The sequence below is a fragment of the Blennius ocellaris genome (genome assembly GCF_963422515.1).
Source record: "Blennius ocellaris genome assembly, chromosome: 5".
Lineage (NCBI taxonomy): Eukaryota > Metazoa > Chordata > Actinopteri > Blenniiformes > Blenniidae > Blennius > Blennius ocellaris.
The window spans coordinates 11,766,195-11,777,999 of record NC_137654.1 but is presented as its reverse complement, the minus strand read 5'-3'; the positions used below and the strand labels follow the sequence as shown (position 1 = coordinate 11,777,999).

Here is an 11,805-nt window from a genome sequence, read left to right as displayed (position 1 = left end):
CTGCAGAAGGCAAAGAGTAAAGGTGAGCAGGAGGTGAGGAGCGATGGATGGGACAAAGTGGGATGAAAAAAAAAGAGACTGTATTACGGATGGAATCGCTCAGAGGGAGAACTTGACTGCACTTTGCAACCGTGGGGGGGGTCAAAGGTCAAGCCTTTGGGGAAATGATCACACACTGCATCCTCATGAATCATCATGGCAACTTTTAACTGAGCGATCGTCTGTGCCGCATTCCCATATGTGCTTATTAGTGCTTTTGACTGTATGTGTGTATGAGTGCATGTCCACTTTGTTACTGATGAATGAAAATCACTTTCCTTCACTGGCCAGAGGTTAAATTCTTCCACTGGAAACATTTAGACACCCAAATGTTTTTCAAGCACCTGGAGAAGACACAAAGAAAAAGCCCAAACAGCTTGTTGTGACTCACTCTATCCATACGAGTCTATTGGAAGCTGCTTCATCAATGTATAACTCCAGAGGTCAGGGATCACCATGAGGCTCACCAGAATATTATAGGTCTGCTTATCCAATAAGATACGCAGCATTATGTGTTTTAGTTATAGCTGCATTTGGAAAGCAAAACCATCAAGGATGCCAAATCTCACATTCGTTGCCTGACACTCCTGCATCTGACTCTAAACTGTCACTCTCACATTTTGTCACTCCGAGCCCAGTCCTGTGCTTCACGTTAAAACGCTTTGGGTTCCAACCAGTACCAGGAAATCCAGAGCACGGCGACCTAATTTATGTTGTTTGGAAGGTGAAATTTTTTTTAAAGTGACTGTCATCCTCATCACGCTAATATTTTTATATTATAAAGGGACCAAGTCAGCGTTTGGAAATGCAGGTTTCATGTGGTTGCATTGGTTCGGGGGCATCAAAGGTGAAAATATATTGTTGCACACACTATTTGGCTCGATGTTATCTTTTTTAATGTGGCGCCAGCAATAAAGTTTGATCAAAGAGGATTAAGTGGATCACAGTGTCAATACTGTAGCACTGTTCGAGTTCTCCCAGTATTAAATACAGTGTACAGTCATCTGTACTTCCCACAGTGGACAGCAATCACGTGAGCACTCTGACTGGTCTGGCATTGAGAGTAGAGACACCACTTTATCAAGGTGATCTTTTTTTTTTTTGCAAATCGAGTAACTTCTACGTGATTAGGACTAAAAATGGTAGACTTTTCCTCAAGCGCACACTCAGCCAGCAGTGGCTTTTCACAGTCATATTGCTGATTAAGCAGTTGTCAATACTCAGCGTTTCTGATGGTCGATGACCACGAGCAGACTGAAAACATCCCTTAACACCTGTTGTTTTGCAGAAGGACCAATCCAGTCATTTCACTTGAGCTATTTCCATCACATCTGCTTCATAAACTGGTCCCACGACATCCTGTGTGAACAGATTAGCATTATTTCTGTGTGTGTATCACATATGAAGATCGCACATTGACTCACTTACATTCCTTACAAACATCACAAAAACTTAAGGTTTCGTTTTTACCAACACCTTGCTCACTGATTATGTCATAAGAGGGCCAATTCAGTTTTCAGAGCCCTTCAGCAAGGTTTGTTCAAGCTTTAAGGACGTTTATGACTCCCAGGTAAACATCAGGATGTAGATTAGAACTATCTTGAAACTGATCAATATCAATGGAAAGCAGCCATCTTTGCAAAATGAATATGAAACAATGGCGTTTCTTTTATAAGTAAGTCTCACATGAAGTTCTCCACACAACAAACAAGCTGACGGCCTCTCAGTCAGTTGCACTCCTGCACAATTTGCACATCATAAACACAAATCTCTGAAATTAATGCCGCAAGGGAAGCAAACAGCCTCCTCCATTACTCAAATTCTCACGCGAGACCAATCTTCTGTAATCATTTCCAGAAAGTCTCGTGCATGTGTGTGAGTGCGTTCATCTGAGAAACACATCAACACAAACAGCAGCGAAGGACTTTCTTTTTAACGTTGCATTTTTCATTATTTTAATTTCTTAAATGTCTCTTTGTCATCAGTTGGCTTCCTTTATTTCCATCTCTGCTGCTCGCCTCCTTCTTGTTAATAAAAAAAGAAGAAATACTCATGCAGCTGTGTGTCTCATCAATTAAAATGAAGTCAGTCTGAAGCAACTCGGAGCAGCAAGGCTGCCAATTTAAGATTACCGCCATTTTACTGCTTAGTAAAATGTTAGTCTAACTGTCTGTGATAATAAGAACAAACGCTCTGGAATGAAGTCCAGGCTGTTTGAAAGCTGGTTTTGGATATGTGATTCATTTGAGGATAATTGGTGTCGGGCAACAGGAAGTGCACAACTGTGCAAATGTTTTTGAGTTCAAATAGAGTTTTGTAAAATAGTGTAATACTTCAGCTGTACGGCTGCTGTGAGCTACAGTATTAGTCATGGTTGTTATAATGGTGGTTTCCACCATTTGTTACCATTTCAATAAAGTCCTGTTTGCAAGAGGAGCATCTCAGTGATGATCAGATGGTGACAGTAACACTAACCTCCTTCCACAGTAGTTATGGCCTTAGATAAACATGAGCTGACCTCTATAAGTGTTAAGTCGCTCAGTCAGCTATTTTTTCACAAACTTTCTCAGCCAGTAGTGGGCCAACGAGCAAGTACGTTTCAGAAACAGGGCTAACTTTTTTGTTTAAAGCATGGAATTTGCACTTTAACAAAAGTTTTTTGTTTTTGTTTTTTTTACATGCACATCAGTTCTTATACTTAAAGCATGAATATAACACCTTTTGCAACTATATATATTTTCATATTTTTAATAAAAGAAAAAGAAAAAAACTGTTTTTTTTACAATAAACTTTATAGGTAAAAGAAAATCCATAACACTGTCTTAGAAATAATCTTAACATCTATTAGCATCAATATACTGAAAGCTGAAAAACCCCAAGTATGCAATAAATACACAAACAGAGATCTGCAATATATTTTGACTCTCAACTCAAACAATTATAGCACAAATATCAATAGTTTGTGCAACTGCCGTCTGTAAACTAGAGCAAGCACTCAAATTGAAGGCAGTTCTGAGTAAAAGAAAAGAACCGGCTAAATTGCATATTGCAGCTGGGCATATTTTTTTTATTTTCAGGTGTCTGAAGAGTGGAAGTTGTCCATGTGAGGCAAAGGAAGAGGTGATATAGGAGATCATAAGAGTGAGAGACATTGTAGTGATTCATCCAGCTGCCATTTCACCTCACCAAGTGTTTCATCCACTTTAATTCATGTTTTGATCAGGATAAAATGCATCTATGAAAACCTCCACTTGCTCCGTCTGTGGCTGTGATTTGACTCCCCTGTCTGAGTCAGCCATCAGAGCTTCAGCTGTTTTGACTGAACTGTTGACCTTTGACCTTACGTCTAAGGTCACGACCGGCACAGAGGAGCAACAGCAGATGGACACCAGTGTGGTTACAAGGTCGACTTTCCCACAGCATTTTTTCTTCTTAACCTGACGGAGTATTACAAGATTCTCAAAATAAGAAAAAGTGTATCGTCTGTGCCACAGACTTCTCATATAAAAACTTTTATCGGTCTCTGCTCCCCTCTAGTGGCTGAAAGACCGAAGTAACGTGTGACAGTCGAGGAAAAAATTAAACAAGCCGATTAAAGTTTTCTGCACATTTTTATTTTACTAATATAGCATAAAGTAACAAACAAATTCGTTTCTTCAACTGTGCGTGTGTGTGTGTGTGTGTGTGTGTGTTCTTTGAAATCAAAAAGCACCTTATCAACAACTTTTAATTGTGTCGCACCTCCATATATTGTGATGCATTTATTTTATGAGCATTCACATTGTAATGTGAATGTAATTTACTTAAAATTATGCAAACACATTAAAATATACGAGTTTATGTTTATCAAAACGTTTTCATCTGATTTTGTTCTGCAGCAAAGTATGGACTTTCAGCATTATTCAATTCTTTCATGGTCAAACTAACCAATTCACAGCTACATTTTTAAATATGTTCAGTAGTTTATCCTCAGGTTAAGAACAACATGTCTTGCCTGCTTTCTTCCAAATGAATGGTTCAAATACAAGCTGAGCCTTTCCGTGTGGACTTTCCATGTTCTCCCGTGTGTCCATAGGTCTCCGGCCCCAGTCCACCATACCTGCACGTGAGCTTCACAGACCCTAAATTGCCCCTGTCCTGCCCTCGGTCACAGAAAGCTGTTGTTGAAACCCACTACAGTAAATCCCGGATGTTGTTTAAATTGAATGTATTGCATAACTTCCTTTTCATGGTGGTGATTTTTTTAAGTCGTCTCTAACAATTACTACGCATGCGCGTCCAAACCTGACGCAAGACCAAATCCGGAAGTGTATCCGTAAACACAGCTGTGTTGTTAAAGATGGTGTACGTGTCGAACGGTGAGTGCTGTGTCCCGTTTTTCACCACTTTACTATCAGAGATTTAGCATAGATTCCCCGCTGATATGATTGTATGTATGAGTGTTCAGTAAACGGCACATTTTGAATGTGTAACGAAAAGAGCGAGGCTACGTTTCGCCAGTTCGCTCGTTAGCCCGGCTGGAATCTGCGAAACAGGATTTAGCCTCACATGACTGTCGACATTTGATTATAATAGGCGTCATGAGTCTAATTGTGTTACTCGGGAGATGGTTTCCATCAACGAAGTCGTCTCATTTTATGGGACAAACGGTCTACGTTTAGGAGTTAAACTGCCTGTTTGTACTGAACAGTGCACATTTGTTTTGATCATGATCATCAACGTAATCTCGTCTCTGTTGTCTCACCTGTGTCTCTCCCTCTCTCTCTCTTTGGTCTCACCTGTGTCTCTGTGTCCCTCTCAGGTCAGGTCCTGGACAACAGGCTACAGTCGCCATGGAGACTGTCCTTACTGGTCGATCTGTTCTGGGGAGCAGTGGAGTTCTTCGGCCTGTTGTAAGTCTTTCACTTTACCATTGAAACGTGACTGGATACTTTTGTCATTCGCTGTGTATCTTATCTTCATGGATTTGTGATGATTTTAAAGTTTCCAGGGCCGTTACCGCCAGAAATTCAGACATTCATTGATTCCCACACATTCTGCACAACACAAATCTCACCTACACAAACAACTCAAACATCTGTAAACTTGTCGTCACATTGCACATTTTTTTGTTGTATTGCACTATTTTTATTTGTTACACTTTGTGAAGTTGCACTGTAAGAGGAGCAGCTCTACAGTTTCGTTTTCCATTGCAAAATGGTTGTCAGTATCATTTTACATTCATCTAACAATAATGTTAAGCTCATTAATGTCAGAATTTTTGAAATTATGAGGGGAAAAGAAGCTACAACTGCTGATGTTCTTTATTTGTCTCTCTCTCAGTTTTAAAACACTGATTCATCCTGATTTGACGAAAGATGGACAGAGTGGTACGTCACGCTTCAGTGATGGAAGAGGGTAAGTCCCTAAAACACTCATTTCACAACTGTTGGCACCTGTTGGGGACTTTAACACCGTAAGTAACTCGATCAGATGGTCAGAGCGCTCTGAATAGTGGCATGTACCTGCCTCAGGGGGAAAACTAGCCGAATATAATAGTTACATCGGGGAATTCAACATTCAACTGTGATAAAAAGAGGCATGTTGTTACGGGTTCACATACAGATTCTTTCTATCTGGCCATAATTTAAAGATTGTTCTCACGGGAGCTTCTTTTCTATTTGTTTTTTATCATTTTAGTTAGTCATGTTCACACACTCACAAATCTATTCTGCAGCCCTCCAGGCCCACCTGGTGGCAGGAGGCGGATGGGAAGAATAACCCATGGGGCAGGTCCCAATGCTCCACCAATGGGTGGAGGAGGATGAGGAAGGTAAGAAGTATTTTTTAAGCCCTTGTTATAATTCTAGCGCTTCTATCACAGTAGTCCACAGCTAAGACGAGTTTCCTTTTTTCCCCCTTTAAATCGCTGTTTACAAATACTATACTTCATTAATGTCACATTGCAACCACACAGAAACTCTACCTGTTACTTTTAATATCCCATTGAAATATTTCCATTATAAACTCCAGTGTTGAACCATTTTCAAACTTAATTTTAAATACAACAAATATTCTCACAATGATTGAGAGCAATGTCTGACTGCTGTTTAATTCTCTCCAGGTAAACGCCTACACGTTTAGTGTAGGCACGGGGCTTGAAACAGCATTTGCCACAGTGCTGAAGCCCCTCTCCATTGGCTGCCGCTGCCAGAAGCAGTTTTGTGACGCCTTTCTGGGAATTCCTACACGTAGGGGCCAGAATGGCCGATAAAGCAGCCAACCACATCATTTTCTTTTTCCTCCCTTCTGCCCTTGCATCTCTTTTGGATTTAAGTGCCACTGGAAGGTCACAATTATTACCTTGTTTCTTTGCTTTGAATCCTTTTGTTTCAATAAAAAAAAAAAGTTAACACCCTCTTACTGTCTCATCTCATAATTATGACTTTATATGGAGCTTAATACCTCACACTTCATCACTTTATTACAGCCATCTCAGTGGCAGATAATCTGGTATCTGAAAATGAATTCAAGCAATGGAAGATCAGTCAGGAACATTTAAAATCTGCTACAAAGAATAAACAGATTTTTACAAGATGCTTTTATCTAAAAGGTGGCTATTTGTACTAAAGTTTGAAGGTTAAAAACAGTTGATACACTGACCTCAATGCCACAAAGATTAATTATTGAAAATGGTTTAATACAGCTAAAAAGATGCATTCTTTTTATACACAAAAGGTAGTTTGTCACATGAGGTGAACACACTTTAAATTTATAGCACCAATGACTTTCTGCAGTGTGCTTCACCAGACGAAGGCTGCTCTCTCTCGGAGCATCCGAACACCGAAGCGCTGCCACTCCCTGTGGTGGATCCACATCTCCTGGGTGGTGTCAAGACAGGCCAACACTGCTCCACCCTTCCACGAGATCAGCCGAGGGTCCATGTCCTATGGGACATTAGAGGATCAAGATACTGTGTTTTGCAATCTGTGCTTTCAGGACACAGTTTGGGGGGGGGGGGGGGGGGGGGACAATGAAGATGCGGTTCCAGGTTACCTTTGGACGCGTGATAACTTCCACATTGTCGACTAGCCTTCTGAAAGAGGGGGGCATCTTGTTGATGATGCGGTGAAGCAAAAACTCCTGAACACCATGAAACATCAGCCCTCCTCCCACTACCAGGATGGAGCTGTACATCTTCCGTTTGGTTTCGTCTGATGCTGTAGCAAAAACATAAAAAAAAGCTGAAACCTTCAGGTCTTTTTTTTTCCCTCTTTGCTGTTATATCTTGGTGCAGGGGTCAGGACCCCCAGCTATTTAGAATCAACAATCATAGATTGATCCGCTTTGCACAATATTTTAGATGGACCCTCATATCCGATTGCAATGCCTCATTTTGTCTAATTTGCTGGTGACTATGACTCGTCGACAAGACGATTTCAAACTGAGATGCCATGTTGAAAAGGTTCCCGGTCCTTGCGCTGGTACATCAACATTGGATACTTTCTTACCGCAGCAGTCGATGCTGTGCAGGATTGCCTTGTCCAGTCCCAGTGCTTTGCTCTCAAACTGGTTCATGATGGCAGTTTTCCTGGAGAGGTGAGCAGACAGCGGCTCTTCGACCTCCCCTGCCCCGATCAGACACTCGCCGTGTGCAGGCCCAAGCTCCATCTCCCCCTGGGCCGCTCCTCCGCCACTGCCTCCACCAATGCCACTCCCACAGCCCCTGGGCAGATCTGACAGCTCCCCGATCCCTCCCTGGCTGCTCATCTCGCCGTCCAAACCTCCACCTGGTCTGGAAATAGCCTTGCGGTCTCCAGTGGATTTGGAAGACTGTTGGAGAAAAAGAGATTTTAAGCTAAAATAAGACAAAGAAGTGATCGTTTCAACGCATGTGTACATATTTATACATTACCTGATCCTGTTTGCTCTGTGTGGCCAGCAGGTAGTGTTCATCATGAGGATCCTCTGAATCACCTTGTGAACGGTACTGAAGCGATGTCATTTTTTGACCAACAATACCAAATGTGGTTGGGTAGAAAAGACCCATGGGTGCCTAAAGAGGGGAAACACACAGAGCGAAGGGTACTGCACAGAGCTTTTCAGCTTTAGTCTTGAACGATATAGTCTTTCATTACTTTGCTAGAAACAAGTACCTGTAATTTCTCATCTCCCAATCGAACCTGGTACAGAAGAGCTGGGGCTTCTGGGAAACGTGTCTGAAATTCATGATCTTGTAGTCCTGATATATCCTGTTTTGAACAAGTGGAGAAAAAAAAAAGAATGTTGCTATCAAACAAACACTAAATGCACAGGTACCATTCCACCCAACAAATAACCCACTTGATTGAGGTGGCAGAAGGTTTCCTTTAAGTGCTGCAAGAGCTGACAGTCCAGTCTGTTGGACAGCTGACAGTCTCTGTAGGGAAAGCCCGCTCTTTGCAGCAGCCAGAAGAAAGTGCGAGTCACGTCTGACCCACCGTACGCCAAACACAACCTGAACAAATGGACACAAACCTGAAGGCACTGAAATTTTTCACGTGTTTTTTTTTTTTTTTTAAGATATTTACTAATGTGTCAGACTTTCGTTTTCTCAGCTGTACCTGGAGTTTCGATGAGAAACTCCATCCTCAACACAGCAGAGACTGGTCTTCTGGTCGCCTACGTCCACAACACAGGCACTGCTCAGGCCGCTGCCAAAAGTAGCACACACCGATTCCTGGTGCACAATGATAGCTGCACACACACACACACACACACACACACACACACACACACACACACACACACACACACACACACACACACACACACACACACACACACACACACACACACACACACACACACACACACACACACACACACACACACACACACACACACACACACACACACAAAGAAGTTGATAGAACAGAACGATAAACCCATTGTCGAGGCTTCAACAGAGTGTGTTAATGTAGGTTGTTGTACTGTGTGTGGCTAAACAAGTTTACTTATGCAGCACCTGAGAAGTTCATATTGAGCAGCAGCATGTTGACAACTTCCTTTATGTGTTGTCTGTTGTAGATGTCAGGGACCAGAAGAATGCATCTGTAATACTAGCAAGCAGAGGACAAAAACAGAAAAATGAGCAGAACTGTGAATTTCCTCCATTAGTGTGCTTTGAGCTCACTGCTGGTATAAAATCTATCACCACAAATCATATTTTTCTGGCTTCGCTGCCTACACAGAGAACAGAAATGATAAAGGTTTCACTCACCTTTAAATCCTTGAGGGGGATCTCCAGATGCTTCTGAATCACATGACTCCAGATGGTCTCCAGGTCAGCCAGCACGGCGCTCAGCGAGCCTCCGGGGCCAGTGTGAACGTTGAGCTGACCTCTGACCATTGGCCAGTGGATGTTGTAGCAGTCAGATGGATTCACATTTAGAGCCTGCATGATGGCCGAATGGAGGACGGTCAGTCAATCAAAAGAAAAACTGATCACCAGAATCATGTCTTGTTTAATCAATAGAGATCTGAACTGATTCAGACACCAGCACTGACCTCCTCTCCCACCAGGTGCAGAGGATGGTGGTTGGTGTTCGTCCACTTCACTCTGGAGCTGCTGTCCAGCACCGCTGGACGGATCTGACAGTTGTACGCTCTGGCCTGATGTATACACACACAGATATCAAAACAGATACTTTTATCACTACTGCTACCTGCTGTGAAGTTTGCACACTTGAATAGACACAGCAGGTTTGTTTTCTTTGTAAACGGACCTGTTCAGACAAGACGGGTGTTCTCCGTACTCCATTCGACATCTTCTTGGACCAGATGGCTTGATCAACCATTTTGAGCCCATTCTGCCTCTGCTCATTACTCTCTGGTTTCTGTTGCCAAACACAAAATGACGGCATCAAGAGCTTGATATTCCACCAAACAGAAGAACATGCGTGGACTGAATCACTGCACCCCCACTGCACTGGACTTTGTAAATCTTACATTCAAGCCTCCTCTCAGAAGCCATGCATCTTCATATCGGGACTGTCCGCTTTGCTTATGCCTGCGTGCGATAACGTGAGGGATGGTGACCGGCTGAGTGTCTGTGGCTCGACCGATGCGTAACGTCCTTGAACCTGGGTGGATGACGACAACAAAGTTGCTTTGTATTTGCTGTGGAAAATGGGAGAAAAATAACAAAGTGAGCATAAAATACTGTGAACAGGAGGGATGCTGCATGACCTAATATCTATATCTGTGGCGGCACGAGAAAATAATGTTTATATGAGACTATTTGTAAGAGCTGGTGCAGAATTAGACCCAACTTCATCATAAAAAAAAAAGAAATAACTGAACTCATCCTACTGACAGGTGGATGGCCACTTCAAAACAAAATATCTCTGAGAAGCTACCAGCAGCTTGAGAGATTAGACTCAGTGAGCACTCGGCTCAAACAAACATCACCTCAGCATCTACTGACTTACAATTTATACAGTTTGTATAATGTGTCACAATTCAGATGACATCCGTACTGTGTTTTCTCTTATTTTCAAATATTGCTGACCCTAAAATAACTCTGACACGCTGGTTGACAGAACGCCACCAGCTTTTTAAAAGTTATTGATCCCTCAAATAGAGGCTTTGGGTAATAATTGCTTCTACGTTATTTGAATCCCTTTTTAAAATGAGCCCCTTTTCTAAAACTAACGATATGATGATATAATGTTTCACAATTAGTACAGAAACTTCGGATTGGTTTTGGCCCACGGCCCCTATGCTAAGATATTTTGAAGGTTTGGGCAGAACCATGGCAGTCTGACTCTGTCGAATAGCCTAAAGTGCAAGATGAGGTCGTACGAGGAGCCCTGACCTCTTGCAGGGGCTCCGGGATGACCGGAGGAGCGATGGGTCTCTTCACGCCGCGCTGCTGCTCCTTCTCTTTCTCCTTCTCTCGATCCTTTTCTTTCTCCTTTCCGTTATCCTGCTCTTTATCAGCCTGGGTCATCCTCACTGCCTAATAACCCGGTCCCGGTTAAAAGTCTTTCTCTGGATAGAGAGCTGCTGCATGCAGAAAGGCACTGACAATACTTCCGTGTTTGGTCACGTGGTACGAAATGACGATTTCTATTTGGCCGTGAACATGGCTCAAAAGTTATGGAATCACAGGAGGGCCAAAATTAAAAGAAATAAATGTGGAACAAATAGTCGCATCCAATGTCCTTCCTGGACAAAGTGAGGTTCAAACCCAGTTTCAAACCCAGGTCCCAACTCACCCAAGATTAAGACTTTACATGAGGTGAGCTGATACATGAGGTAATCCCACAGACTATAGATATAGATATAGATATAGATATAGATATAGATATAGATATATATATGTCACTCTGAACAGAAAGACTGGCCCACAGCCCCTTCTGATTTGCATTGCATTGCTTTTGCCTTCACAAAAAGCAAATTGAAAAGACAAAGCCAAAACAAAATATGTGATTCCATAAAAGATCAGCAATATAAGACAAGTTTATAAAAAAAAAAAAAAAATGTTAATAGTGTCTCTGGTCACAGGTCTGGTAATACCTCCATTTACAGATCCTCAATTAAAATGTTTTTTTAACAGTGATACCAACAACAACAACAACAACAACAACTATAATAATAATAATAATAATAATAATAATAATAATAATAATAATAATAATAATAATAATAATAATAATAATAATAATAAAAATAAAAATAATAATCGAGAAGAAGAAGAAAATGAAGAATGGGGATGCTTGGGTGGAGCAGTGGTTAGTGCTC

At 41.8% G+C, this 11,805-nt stretch overlaps 2 protein-coding genes across 2 annotated transcripts; one reads left to right on the top strand and one right to left on the bottom strand.

Moving 5' to 3' along the window:
• The first annotated feature begins 4,334 nt into the window (after nucleotides 1-4,334).
• On the top strand, nucleotides 4,335-6,438 carry selenok (selenoprotein K). The gene is made up of 5 exons (XM_080496024.1): nucleotides 4,335-4,397; nucleotides 4,841-4,931; nucleotides 5,362-5,436; nucleotides 5,756-5,851; nucleotides 6,143-6,438. Exons 1-4 carry the CDS (start codon nucleotides 4,379-4,381, stop codon nucleotides 5,844-5,846), a joined length of 276 nt encoding a protein of 91 aa, XP_080352150.1. The 5' UTR covers nucleotides 4,335-4,378; the 3' UTR covers nucleotides 5,847-5,851; nucleotides 6,143-6,438.
• A 280-nt stretch (nucleotides 6,439-6,718) lies between these two features.
• actr8 (actin related protein 8) lies at nucleotides 6,719-11,058 on the bottom strand. The gene is made up of 13 exons (XM_080496446.1): nucleotides 10,877-11,058; nucleotides 10,009-10,179; nucleotides 9,786-9,896; nucleotides 9,568-9,672; nucleotides 9,281-9,454; nucleotides 9,026-9,119; nucleotides 8,622-8,754; nucleotides 8,362-8,515; nucleotides 8,175-8,270; nucleotides 7,934-8,074; nucleotides 7,530-7,851; nucleotides 7,075-7,238; nucleotides 6,719-6,965 (listed from the first exon to the last, which is right to left on the bottom strand). The coding sequence occupies exons 1-13, from the start codon at nucleotides 11,009-11,011 to the stop codon at nucleotides 6,822-6,824; spliced, it is 1,944 nt and encodes a 647-aa protein (XP_080352572.1). The 5' UTR covers nucleotides 11,012-11,058; the 3' UTR covers nucleotides 6,719-6,821.
• Between the last annotated feature and the right edge of the window lie 747 nt (nucleotides 11,059-11,805).